The sequence below is a fragment of the Papaver somniferum genome, unplaced genomic scaffold, assembly GCF_003573695.1.
Source record: "Papaver somniferum cultivar HN1 unplaced genomic scaffold, ASM357369v1 unplaced-scaffold_137, whole genome shotgun sequence".
NCBI lineage: Eukaryota > Viridiplantae > Streptophyta > Magnoliopsida > Ranunculales > Papaveraceae > Papaver > Papaver somniferum.
In genome coordinates, this window is record NW_020622934.1 from 20,677,266 (window position 1) to 20,689,852 (window position 12,587).

Here is a 12,587-nt window from a genome sequence, read left to right on the forward strand (position 1 = left end):
AAAAAAAAAAAAAAAAAAAAAAAAAAAAAAAAAAAAAAAAAAAAAAAAAAAAAAAAAAGACCTTCTTTGCCGAGTTTCGGCCACACCACTTTAGGGAAGTGCTAAAGAACTTCCATTGAACTACTCGCTAATTGTTGCTTCACTTCCTATCATATGAATTATTTCAATTTGTAAAAAGTAAAAGCCAAACCGACGTCGATTCACGACCAATACCTGTATGTTTTGACTGGCTCCGATTTCAAGTGTAAAAATTAGTATGATTCATGGCTATATCTTTTCGTTTTTCTTTAACGTATTTTTTGTTCTTAAAGGTGGACATCAATCAAAAGTTCTTATTTATTTTATTCTCTAGAGTATGTGTCACCACCTTCGTTTATGGTCAGTTCTTTAAGAAAAATGTTTACGAATAAACACGAATAATTGACATTATTGTTGTTACGAAGTTATTGGAGAAAAAAATTGGACCTTACAAAAGGCTCCAAAAAATATTTTGCACCAGGCACTCTTGGACTCAGGATCGGCTCTGCATATCAAATGTCTCGACGCAAGTTTTATGTTTCTCTGCCTAGTCTTGACTGTGTTTGGGTTATTTTTCATACACTTAACAGCTACACAATTGGGAAATACGACCATTAGACTTTTCACAATTCTTTTTCTTCGTTGGTGAATACGCATACAGAGTTTCAAACTTTCATAACTCAAGGTGTACGGGTCAGTGACTTCAGTCACGTACAGTCCACGATCAGGTGCTTTTATGCATGCATTTTCAGTTAGTTTTGACACCCGTGGTATTCAAGTTTTAGGTTCTGCTACTAAAAGATGCTATTCGTAGAGCTGAAAAATCTTGGGAGTTGGCGCAGAAGAGTCGTAATATATTTTTGTCATTCAACATAGCAGTCGGCGCAAAAGAGTCGTGGGGTGGATGATAAGGATTTGGAGGATGGATTTTCCGAGTTACCGTTCAACATCGAAAATGAGTTAGGGTTCAGTGTTGAAGGGTCCAGCGTAGGGCAAGAGGAAACAATGAAATTGACGATGTTGAGTCTAAAAAAAAAATGAATAAACAAGCTCTCAATAGAGGTAAAACGTGCATGACTTTATGTCGGTCACCCTTCAAGCAAAATTTGAAGACACAAAAGACCAGTGGCTCGGAAAACCACGAAAATATATTTTTCTTTTCTTTTCTTTGAATAAGAAAAATAGACTGATGAGTGAATTAAGCAGACATTGTTTATATTCTGTTGGAGGATATCTCTTAACCAAACGGGTGGTTCCAGGTCCCAATTGACCCTAACAAAATTCGAAATTGCATGTTTTGCTAGCTTATTAGCATCTCTGGGTTCAAAAGAACAGACCCAGTTATCAAAACTACTTCCTAATAAAACAATAATGTCTCCAATCCAGCTCCATTTGACAGCATTCCTAGTTCCATTGATAGCTCTCACTACACACTGACAGTCCCCTTCCAGATGAATGCTCCTAACACTCCCTTGCCCATCTTACTGCCAAAAGTGCAGCATCTGCTTCTGCTTGCTCAGCATTCAGTGCTGTTGTGGACCATGATCCAGCTCCATGATGCGGATCTGCACAATCACTCATTATTAGTCCCAATCTCACAGTCCCAGAATCTTTAATAAATGTCGCATCATGATTAATCTTATACACAGTGGAAACTTCAAGGAATGCTCTAACATTAGGAGGCTTCTTCAGGTCAGACTGTTAGCAAGCAAAAAAGCAAGTCCTACTACGGTGGGGGTTGACTGGGCTACCAAGAGTTCGTCGAGATAGTGATGAGTGATGGTTCTGAGTTAGATGATGGCTTCCTTGTCTTGTGGCCAAGATTCGGCTTTAATTCCTTTCTAAGCAGGTACGACCCTTATGCTGAAAGGCTCATGAAGGTTATCCAATTCAGTACTGGTATTAATAACTGCCAGAGAGCAGAGGCCATCGTACAATACCAATGAAACACTGTCCCAAAAGCGTGCTCCGGAGGAAATTGGAAGAGTAAAGGCACAAGTGACAAGATATATTTGAATTAATTATCAAGTCAGTGGAGTAACTATCATGGAGCTGCTGCCAATCTCAATATACAATTTCTCACAAGCTCTAAGAGGCAGAGATACACTGGCAGAATATTCAAGGATATACACAATAGCAATGAGGTTGAGAATCTCACAAAAACATTAAGATTGTTCAGATATATCAACTGCACAAAGAACTTTTTATCAATATGTTTTTGAAACCTTACTGTATGACAATTCAAAAAAAAAAAAAAAAACCTTAGTATGATGTGATAAGTTTTGTGTTTCAAGATACTGATTTGCAAGCTGCTTGTAAATATATAAGAGCATACCTTCTCTTTGGCATGCCGATGCCATAGATAGTACTACTTGAGATTTTGATAAGAAAAGTTTTTATTGCCGGCTACAATTGCATCGAGATTGAGACACTTGAAGAAGTACTACGAAATGCAAGTAGCATCTCTTTGAATTCCATCAGTTGTGCGGGTCTATCAGCTGAGTCTTTTTTATAACACAAAAGCGTTACTTTCTCCAAGGCAATGGCTTTATTCAACAAAACTTGTAAAAACTTGAGTTCATTAAGACATCCTTGGATACCCTTAATTTGAACAAACTTGAGGAAGTGCAGGCAAGGAAATTGTGACCCTACTGTCCAATCACCTGCTGGGTTGTTTGTATTTAACTCTTTCGAAGCACCGCAAGAAAATGAAAACAACAATTACATAAAGAAAATGAAAAGTTGTAACTAAACTAAATTTGTTCACAGTGATGAGAGTTGTACCTGCTCAATTGTTAAGCAAATAGATCAATATTAGGAGATATCCTGACCAAGTATGCTATCGCATTCATGCAGTTACTTGACACCCATGTTTCAACCTTCAAAAACCGTAAATTATTGAACTGAAAGTAGGGGTCACCTAGCGAGTCGAAAGATCCCGAGACAACCTTGGCACATAACAGGTAGCAAGACAATAGGTAAAACCTTAGACAGCGTCGTAAATACCTCATACCATACATTTATAAAGTAGAATATAGCATGCCAGTGCATATTAAGAAAATAACAAATTATTCAAAATACTTTTTATATGTCAGAACCAAATAATTATAACTTTATAAAGATCCATACCTCGAGGAACCCAGGTGAGGACAATGTAAGATCTGTCACGTTGCTGACTGCTCTTATAAATTTTGCCATTCGAGCACCGTACAACTCTTTAACCTCTGTAGCGAGCTCTGAAATAGCTTTCGGTGTTTCCAGCCTATAATCGTCACTCACTTTCATTCCAATATCAGCAGTGACTAGAGAAGAAAGGTTCTGTAGGGAATAATCTTGTGACATATAATCTTTGCAGATAAGGGATGTCAGATTTGGAGCGGATAACTTAACAGTGACGTCATAGTCATCAGTTGACTCACAAACGTCATAATAATTGTCCAGTTGAAAGTGTTTAAGACTAAGAGAGGAAAAATCGAACTTTATACTGCAGTCTGCCAACACCAAAGACTCTAAAACTGGGCAGCTTGAAAAAAGCTTACTAGTTAAGTTTTCATCGCCAAGTGAGACTCCCGTAAGTGCCAGATATCTTAGCCGGGGGAAATACATTGGAATCCAAGGCAGAACAAAGTCTGTCAGATCCCTACTAAATCCAGAAATTCTTAACTTTGTCAGCGATTTACAGGTGAACAAACAGTCTGGCAATTTAATCATCTCCCTTAACCACATAGTAAGATTTAGCTCTTGAATATTATGCTTAACAGCAGCCATGATCCATGTGGCAACATGTCTTGTTACTTCGTACTTAAAATCCAACTCACTTAGCAAGTTACCAACATTTTTCCATTTAAGTTCGAAGGTTTGGATATCTGATGAACTATAACGCAGAAGTAGTAATCTATCCACAAAAACAATATATCTATTCAACTCTTCGAAACTATCATCCGAATTAGAAACCATAGAGTGCTCGGATAATCTCAAAGTAGGTAGAGAAGCCCAAAGATAGCTATATCTTCTCGACAGAATACAAGTTTGTAGAATATATTTTATGTTAAGGAAAGAAAAAATGTGATGAATTAAAGCATCAGGTAACTCACTGATTCTATCTATATTACCTTTCTCCTCCATTGATTTTGATCCTTCACCTAAGTCAGCACAGGGAAGAGATTGTAGGTAATCTTTTGAGTCAGTAAAATCTTCAAACACTTCACCCTCATTGTCTCTCCGAATTGGTGTTCTTTGCAGCATCTCAACTTGATCTTCAGAAAATATGTTAGCAAGATGAGGACCAAAATCAATATCATCACCAATCATTTCTTCGGAAGCAGCATGGAGATCTGGAGCAGGAATGGAAGTATTCCCAGAAGAAATAGACAGTCGTTCCATCTGATTGCAACAAGGAGTCTGAATTGCTTGAGAAAAAGAAACCCCATCCCCATCTGATTCAAGAGAAGTAGACAAATTCAGGTGGACTTTAAGATTAACATCCCACGTATCTTCTGAATGTTTTGGTGAATCTTTGTAATCCGAGATTTCTTCATCAGTGTAGATGATATCAACTCACTTTCATTACCTTCATTTACTTCCAAATTATCGATGTTATCCTGTTGATCCATCGGAGTCTCTTTTCCAGTTTCATTATTAGATTCATCGATTTCCATCTCCCAACTGAAAAGATTTTAAGAGCTATTAGATAGTAGTTTGATTCTGAGAGAGAAAATCCGAGCAGTTTGAGGGTACCTTAAAACCAGTTTTAAGAGAGAGATAAACCATCCTCCGAGTCAGATGAGTAAGAAATAGGTGTGGCCTAACTTGCTAGTTCACGACATGTTTGTCCAAAAACTACTCGAACTTCAGAAGGCAATGCCAATTGAGCCATCCAACAAAAACCATGAGTAAACAAGACTAAAAAATGAAAATACCCATTCGCATAGTAATGATTTATTAGTAAGTCTAGATTTTTAACTCCTAAACCACCATTCTTCTTCGAGATATGATATTGACCTTTTCCCAAGCCACCCACAACCAGACTAGTTTCCCGAAGAGTCATGCAGTGCTCAAACTTTAGCTAGTCATATCTTCAGGTTGGATTTTATTGCAGTAAAATTTTAGAAATTTGCTAAAAGCATTTATATGGGTATAGCTAATGGAATCCCCATCCCATCAACATTTACTATTCTCTCACTCTACATATAGTCTAGCTCTCTTTTTCCGTCAGTGAAGCACTTTTCGGGTCAAGTTTAATGGATGATCATTTCCTCAACGTACAACCAAACTATGTTCTGACTTGGCTTGTCTTGTCAATCTTTCAAGCATTTCACAAATAAGACGCTTGTATCTTTGTCAGGACTCGGGAGGAGGATATATCAAACAACAACTGAACCACTGATCCTGGAGATTCTTGTGGAGTACGGGAATTAATTAAATCATGAATCCATGAGGAAAGTTTGAATCATCGGACACCGTGAGTTCGAAACATCTGGAGGATGGGATTTAATTATCTAAATTAAAAAGGAATAACATTTTATGTTCACAAGAAGTTCACTGTCAACAAGCAAAGGAATTATATTCTTTCATCCGTGAATAATCCAGCACCGCCAGCCATGAATCCTCCACCCCTAGGATGCTGAACATTGTAAGCTACGCAATAACAGCAGCCGTTGTTTTTATCTCCTGCAAGACGAATTCAGTCATAAATCATAATAGTGATCCCGGCCCGATTGACAAAAAAATCAATTAGCAAGCAAAATAATTAATGCACCTAACTGTAACACTAAAGAGACCAATGAAACCACATCTACATGTTAAATACAAACCTGAAATTGATTCTTTTGGCCCCATGGATTTGCAAACCTTGACACAACGAACCCCATTGCGAGTTGTCAGTTCAGCAAAAAACATCTCCTCTAGAGCATCAGCGACCTCAGTCTTTTTAGCCGTGAAGTCGATATGGTGAAGAAAGCATGGCCAATATACGCACTTGTAAGGAAACCAGGCTCCACCAGCTCATATGTTGTACCCTATGAATTTTTCAGCCAAGGCAACAGAACAAAAAAGAAAGATTAAGGGAATCCAACAGAAATGGCGATTGATTTCAAGAAAAGCAATAACGATTCAGAAGAAAACTGACTGTTGTTTCGTTATAGGCACTCATGGCATCCTTTGCATACGGCCTCACTATATCATGACGTTGTTCAGTTGTGCACTCCTGTCTGGGTTCAGCTTTAGGCCTGAAATTGCGAGGATTAAACCCAAAATCACTAAAAAGTTTGAGCAAATCAAAAGCATTCAATTCAGTTTGCAATGAAGAGATGTGTCGTCATAACCAGTTAATCATGTCTAAGTTTAAGATTTTCACAACCTCTGCTTGCCCTATGTTCATAACAAGCAAACACGTACGTGCATATGAGTTCAAGTGTCCATGCATGCCATGGAAAAGAAAAGGAAGAAGAAAATGCACAAGACTACTTTAGTCAACCTCTTTAGACGAGTCATTCTTATAAGAATTATTACCGGACGTACACCACATGAACACGTTAGAAAAAATAAACGGATCTCTCGAAAAGCAGTAGAAAATTTTGCATTTTATAACACAATTAGGGATTTCAAAACCCCAGACCAGATTGATTCCATAAACGTTATTAGAAGCAAAAACTAAATGAAATTACCGGATACGCGGAAGGCTGCGTGAAAGCGAACGTCTAAAGCGGCCATCAAGTGAAGAGTTAGATGAAGAAGAAGTACCCGCTCAATCCCTGTGAACTTGAATGCAGAACCGGCTCCATAGTTTTTACCATACTCCACGTCTTACCCGGTGGTAATAAATAAATAGTGAAATGTTACGGGCCTTTTTAATAGCAGGTCCATGGACTTGATTTGATTTTTAGGTCCAAATTCTGGTAAATTAGCTAGGAAAATCCAATCCGAGACTAGTCAAAAAGTTAGGATCTTCCCTACTACTTGCAGACTTCTTCCTGCATTTTCTTTTACATTTCTTTAATCTAAAATTTTGCAATTAAGGTACATCTACACTGTACTACTCCATTTAGTTAAAAGAACAGTTGCATACAAACTTTTTAACCCTTTAGTTATCAGACGACCCCAGAGTACTATCTGAAATGAAGACAGGAAAGTTGACAAGAGACGCATTTTTGCTGCTGCAAACAAGGCCATCTTTTACTTCCTCCGTGGGTAAACAGAATGTGGTATATCATATATGTTAGCAGTGAGACAGGTAAGAAGTGGTGCTGTAGCAGGACCATGCGAATCACTTCTTGTTCGACCTCCTAAGAGGTCAGATGAGTCGAGGCTTCCTACTTGATAGTTTACCGTAGGCCCCCGAGAGCAGGAGAAAGGTCTGTTGCTCGAAAATATCGCTGGTGAATGCTGGACAACCTTCTCTGGTGATTGGGTAGCTGTAGAAGTTGAAATTGTGGTTGCAGCTGCAGGAGCAGGATTTTGATGACAAGACGACTGATTCTGTATGGTTCCTAAATGTCCTCCTGTGAAAATGAAGCAAAGATCAGATTCTCCCTGCATAAAAATACATCTTGATGTGATCTAGACAAGCACATCTCAACTTTCTCTGCTCAAATTGCAAGATAACACAACTTTGTTTCCTTTCTCTGGTGCTCCGTACAGCAAAGGGGCATGAGGTCAGAATTCAGATGCACCTCTGCATTGAGTAACAGAAAGATTCTTTTTATGCAAGTATACCAACCAGGCTATGTGCATTGTGACCATAATGATATGTCACATTGTGTATCTGAATTCAGAAATTCGAAGTACTCAACAGTCAATTCTTTGTATAGAGACATCTATATAAGCTTACGGACTTCACAATTAGCAGAGACCAGCTAGTTAACACCACATTTCTCCTTTTACACTGAATCATTGTTTATGAAAATAAAATAGTTCCTAAAAAAATTCCCAAGCAAATCATGACCTATTTTGCTATCATTATTACTATTAATCATTGCACTGCACAACCGTCAATTTCTACTGCATAGAAGCAAACAGATTTAACAATAAGACTTTAAAATTGAGAGCAGGGGTGGCAGACGAACTATATACCTTGATGTGATCCGAGTGACCCAGTAACCCTGTTAAAACTTGTGTTGACTGCCTTCTTCTTCTGAGCTCCCATCTCCCTTCCATGTGCTTCTCTCTCACGCCTCCGCCTCTGGGCCAGTGATCTTCTCGACATTCTTGTGGTTCTTTCTTGAATTTTTTTTGCTTGTTGTGCTCCCATCTCAGCGAGTTGGCGTGCTTGTTCTGCTTCTCTCTCGAGACGCTTCCTTTGAGCAACTTCCATCTCAGCACACTGGCGTGCTTGTTCTGCTTCTCTCTCGCGACGCTTCCTTTGAGCAACTGCCCGTCGCTGATAGCATATAAGTTTAAGTAAGTTAAGCAAATTATAGAGATATTCATACATAATACGATTGTACGGTTTGTATGTTTCTACCAAAAAAATGTATATCAGCTGAAACTATTTAAAGTAGAAAATACATTAGGCCTTAGTCCTATATTCCTCGGCGGCATTGGTGTGGTTCTTTCTTGAATTATTTTTGTTTGTTGAGCTCCCATCTCAACACACTGGCGTGCTTGTTCTGCTTCTCTCTCGCTATGCTTCCTGTGAGCAATTGCCCGTCGCTGATAGGATATAAATTTAAGTAAGTTCAGCATTTGGTTACACACACATAATATGTACGGTTGCACAGTTTGTATGTTTGTACACGAAAAAAGTGAATTAGCAGAAACTGTTAAAATTAGAAAATACATTAATAATTGGTCTAGCTTCATCAGGTAGTCCTGTATTCGTCTGCAGATTCCCTTCATCGTTTGAAAGCTGCACACATCAATAAATAAATATGAGTGCTTTCTATAGTAAGACCGAAAGACAACCCACTATTAGATCATGGTTAGTTGCAGCTACAAACATGGTATGGAGAATATAGACGTTAACATTGATTGTCATGGTTTTTCATAAAAATGTTTTCCCACCATATTCACCCGAAAGCCGGACTCTGTATCATCATGTGCATATGAACCTTCTGCCACCTCTCTAATTAGTAAACCGCCCAGGATAATCCGTTTTGGTCGAGGATTCTAGAGTTTCGGCAATTAACTTAGCAAATGCTAAAATTGTAGGACCCAAATTGACAATAATATCCACATGTTACCGTGTATCTACCCACCTCTCCATCAATAGTCTTTCTTTTACCCTCTCTGAACTGTTGTTGCTCTTCTCTTTCCCGATAATTTGGTGGTTGTGGTGCAAATGTATTGCAACAATGATGCGGTTGTTGAGGTTCTATGTCACGCCGCCCTTGTAGTTCCCCCTCATTATGTCGTTGCACCTGTATGCTACGACAATCTTTTGTTTCCATCTTTGTCTGATGTTGCGCTTCTCTATCACGCCCTCTCCTCTGGGCCAGTGATTCGCCCGACATTATTTCCCTTCTTTCCAGATCATTTTCTGTTTCTGGTGGTTCATGTGTGTCCTAGTAGAAGAAAAAAAACATGTAGTTCAGCAAAGAGTTAACATTAGTAGTTATGTTACTGCGTTACAGATGTTAAGTCTAGACTTTGCATTTTAAACTCTGAATGGCCCTAATCAATAAGTAACTGATTTCAGGAGTTTAACCCGCTAGAATAATACCATTGCGGTAAAATACTGTATACACTAACCAATTCACAATGGAATTTCACAGGTACAGATCAAAGCACCTTAGAAATACTTGCCAATTCTTTGTCGAATTTCAGAAATTGAACGTGCTTGCCTACTTTAGCCCATTGACACAGCATAGAGTTTTCTGATACAGGTGTACCACTTCCAGGTTCGGATGGTGGATCTGTCGGCAGAGGCCGTTGTAGTTGCACATCAAGTGGAATGTTTTCTTCAGATTCATTTGACTGAACAAGCTTGGAGACTGAATCCATGGCTGTAGGCAGCTCTAATTGCAGAGCATGTGGAAAAACGGAAGCATCACTACTGGAACTGTTCAACAAGAGGGGCTCAAAGGATGAATTGGCTGTTGTAGACACTTGCAATTGGTCAGCTTGTGTAAAAACTGTTCTCTCATAATTTGACAGCATAGACAGTAGAGGGCCTAGAGGCTCAGAGGGTGAAATAGTGGGTGGGTGCTGTTGAAGTTGTACATCAGGTGGAATAACAGAGATGTCATCATTAGATTGGTTATATGGGAGGGGACCAGTGATGTGAAAGGATGAGTTGAACGAATTATCTGGTGGTTCAGTAGGATTGGTGCCCTCTGCTACCGGTGAATGACCTCTAACAACTTCGGACTCACACAGACCAAATGAGACAGTTCCATCAGAAATCAGTTCTTGTGAATGACCTTGCTCGCAATGCTTCAAAATATCCAGGTTGAGACATGAGTTTGATAACTGCGGGAGAACAAAAAATGCATCCACAGGTTTCCCAGATTTTGCTTCTTGTAACCAATGACACTTCAGCTCTTTCTCTTCTTTCCTAGCTGCCTTGTGCATGGAATCGAGCTTCTCTTGCTCTGTATCCAAATGATTTCTGATGATTTGTACCTTCCTAATAAACTCCTGATCCACAATCCTCAGTTCAACAAGTCTAACTTCACTGTTGAGATGCATTTTACGAACACAAGCTGATTCACGTAAGTGCTCTTTTCGTAACTTTGCTATCGATTCCTTCTCAATTCTGTCTCTTTCATCTTTGAATTGTATACTTTTCTTTAACTGATTAGCCAAGAGCTTCTCCTTTCTCTTGGAGTAGATCGTTTCAACCAGACTAATGCTCTTAGAGATGTCAGTACTTAGTGATATAGTGGCTTCTTCATAATCCCTCACATGTTGTTTGGTAGAGACAACTTCATTATCTGGTGATCCACTAGCTTTTTGAGAATCACTTGTCTGTTGTTTGGTAAAGATAAATTCATTGTTTGATGTTTTATTAACCGCATCAGTCGTCTGCTGTTTGGTGAAGACGTCTTTGTCGGAAGAGTGTTGACTATGAGGAATTCCCTTGATCTCCCGATGGAGCTCTTGCTGACCGGGCAACATTACTGATTGATCCCTTCCATACACTTGAGGTGTTTCATTGTCTATCCTTGCGGGTTGTAGATCCATGCAGCATGATGCTCTAAGGCACCCTCCATCCTAATGCAAAGTAAACAAGAAGCAAATCAAATCCATAATGTAGAGCCCCCACAGCGTAGTACAAAAATCAGTTCAAATTAGACATGAAACGGCTACAATGCGCAAACGAACAATAGTACTAACCTCTTCTACTTCTGGAGGAACCGGGTTGTCTGTTTTATCAGGTACAACAGGCTGATAACCTTCTCCAAGATGAATATCTTGCTCAGTCCTATCCATTTGGATGCAACTTTCAGACGTCTTGCCATTCTGAGGACACCTGATAATGGGTGCTAGCCCACAAATCTCCTAAAAAAGATCAACAAAAAAGAAACTGTAAGCACATTGTGAAGGAAATTTGATTTGTGCATATGAAACGGCTAGAAAATTCAATTGAAGAAATGGATACCTTCTCCAGTTCTCGAGAACTTGAAAATTTTGAATTAGCAGGTAGTCCAGACTGATCATGTACAACCTTTCTGAAAGAGAAAAAAAATTGAAAAAATCAACAAATCTAAAATGCATTAACCAACTTCAAAATGAACTTTCTAAGGTGTTATTGATTACTCATGTAGTCACCAACTAACAGTGCAAACACTAATATTGCCATTAGCACACTATAGATACACACAATCTTCAAGTAGGAACACCTTTGAAGTTTCTTATAAAGCAGGCATTCCAATTTCTTGTGCACATTAAATATACGAAACCCGAAACCCTAACAATCTACCAACGGCAGTGCACAAAACAATCATTAGGGACGAGAGCTATACCTTTGTCTTTTAACAACATTGGAGGATGGGGTTAGTTCTCCTTTCAATTCCATGCCCTCATTACCCCCTTGTTGCAAATCATTTAGTCTTTTCAGGTTTTTATCTAACAAAATCAATAGAAAAATGTGATTACATTGCTCAAAAATTAAGTCTTCCATTGTCATCAGATTATTGTAACAGAAGCGAAACTAGGTTAAATAAGAAACCATCAAATCAGAATACAGAATACCTGGTTTTTTATCCTTCTTACTGCTGCTACCTTCCACCAGAGCCTTGAAAAGAGAAGCTCTATACTTCTTAGCATTTAATTTCTTACTGCAATCACCACCATTTTGACCATCCTTGGAACTTCTATTATCTCCTTGAACCAAATGTAATGATGCCCTGTACTTAACAGCGCTTAATAATTTCTTACCCATTTTTTTCTCAAACTTTGATTCTAATAAATCAAACCCTTTTGATTAGCAGAATTAGAGAAACTTAAACAAGGTTTTTGCATTACTTCAGAAAAGGTTCTTCTCTGAAAAAGATCATTTTTTTTTCAGGGAAGAAGATAGAAGAAGCAATAACTTCCATTAATTTGGTACGGCGACTGTCCAGCTTATAAATTCACAGTTCCACACCCATACATATAAATAAATCAGACTGCTAGGGGGGGGGGGGGGG

The 12,587-nt window shown here is 38.6% G+C and overlaps 2 protein-coding genes across 5 annotated transcripts; both read right to left on the reverse strand.

Annotated features, from left to right (window-relative positions):
- Positions 1-1,148: 1,148 nt before the first annotated feature.
- Positions 1,149-4,781, reverse strand: LOC113334372 (F-box/LRR-repeat protein At4g14103-like). 2 transcript variants are annotated; one of them, XM_026580644.1, is made up of 4 exons: positions 3,148-4,781; positions 2,803-2,966; positions 2,354-2,705; positions 1,149-1,583 (listed from the first exon to the last, which is right to left on the reverse strand). In XM_026580644.1, the coding sequence occupies exons 1-2, from the start codon at positions 4,399-4,401 to the stop codon at positions 2,814-2,816; spliced, it is 1,407 nt and encodes a 468-aa protein (XP_026436429.1). In that variant the 5' UTR covers positions 4,402-4,781; the 3' UTR covers positions 1,149-1,583; positions 2,354-2,705; positions 2,803-2,813. The 2 variants fall into 2 exon arrangements, with proteins under 2 accessions (XP_026436429.1, XP_026436428.1); XM_026580643.1 differs by having other exon boundaries at positions 2,354-2,966.
- A 2,241-nt stretch (positions 4,782-7,022) lies between these two features.
- LOC113334996 lies at positions 7,023-12,506 on the reverse strand. Of its 3 annotated transcripts, none has more exons than XM_026581221.1 (10): positions 12,151-12,506; positions 11,922-12,024; positions 11,558-11,627; positions 11,293-11,457; positions 9,760-11,169; positions 9,198-9,518; positions 8,795-8,863; positions 8,524-8,667; positions 8,089-8,395; positions 7,023-7,517 (listed from the first exon to the last, which is right to left on the reverse strand). In XM_026581221.1, the coding sequence occupies exons 1-10, from the start codon at positions 12,338-12,340 to the stop codon at positions 7,192-7,194; spliced, it is 3,105 nt and encodes a 1,034-aa protein (XP_026437006.1). In that variant the 5' UTR covers positions 12,341-12,506; the 3' UTR covers positions 7,023-7,191. The 3 variants fall into 3 exon arrangements, with proteins under 3 accessions (XP_026437006.1, XP_026437005.1, XP_026437004.1); XM_026581220.1 differs by having other exon boundaries at positions 9,213-9,518; positions 9,745-11,169; XM_026581219.1 differs by having other exon boundaries at positions 9,745-11,169.
- Between the last annotated feature and the right edge of the window lie 81 nt (positions 12,507-12,587).

Excerpts from the sequence above, each read along its gene's own strand:
- LOC113334372 (XM_026580644.1), bottom strand. The coding sequence starts at position 4,401 with ATGGAACGACTGTCTATTTCTTCTGGGAATACTTCCATTCCTGCTCCA. Across the intron at positions 2,967-3,147 it reads CCTCACCTGGGTTCCTCGAG|GTTGTCTCGGGATCTTTCGA; the intron begins GTATGGATCTTT and ends TTATGTGCCAAG.
- LOC113334996 (XM_026581219.1), bottom strand. The coding sequence starts at position 12,340 with ATGGGTAAGAAATTATTAAGCGCTGTTAAGTACAGGGCATCATTACAT. Across the intron at positions 11,628-11,921 it reads AATGTTGTTAAAAGACAAAG|AAAGGTTGTACATGATCAGT; the intron begins GTATAGCTCTCG and ends TTTCTCTTTCAG. Across the intron at positions 9,519-9,744 it reads AATTGGCAAGTATTTCTAAG|GACACACATGAACCACCAGA; the intron begins GTGCTTTGATCT and ends TTCTTCTACTAG.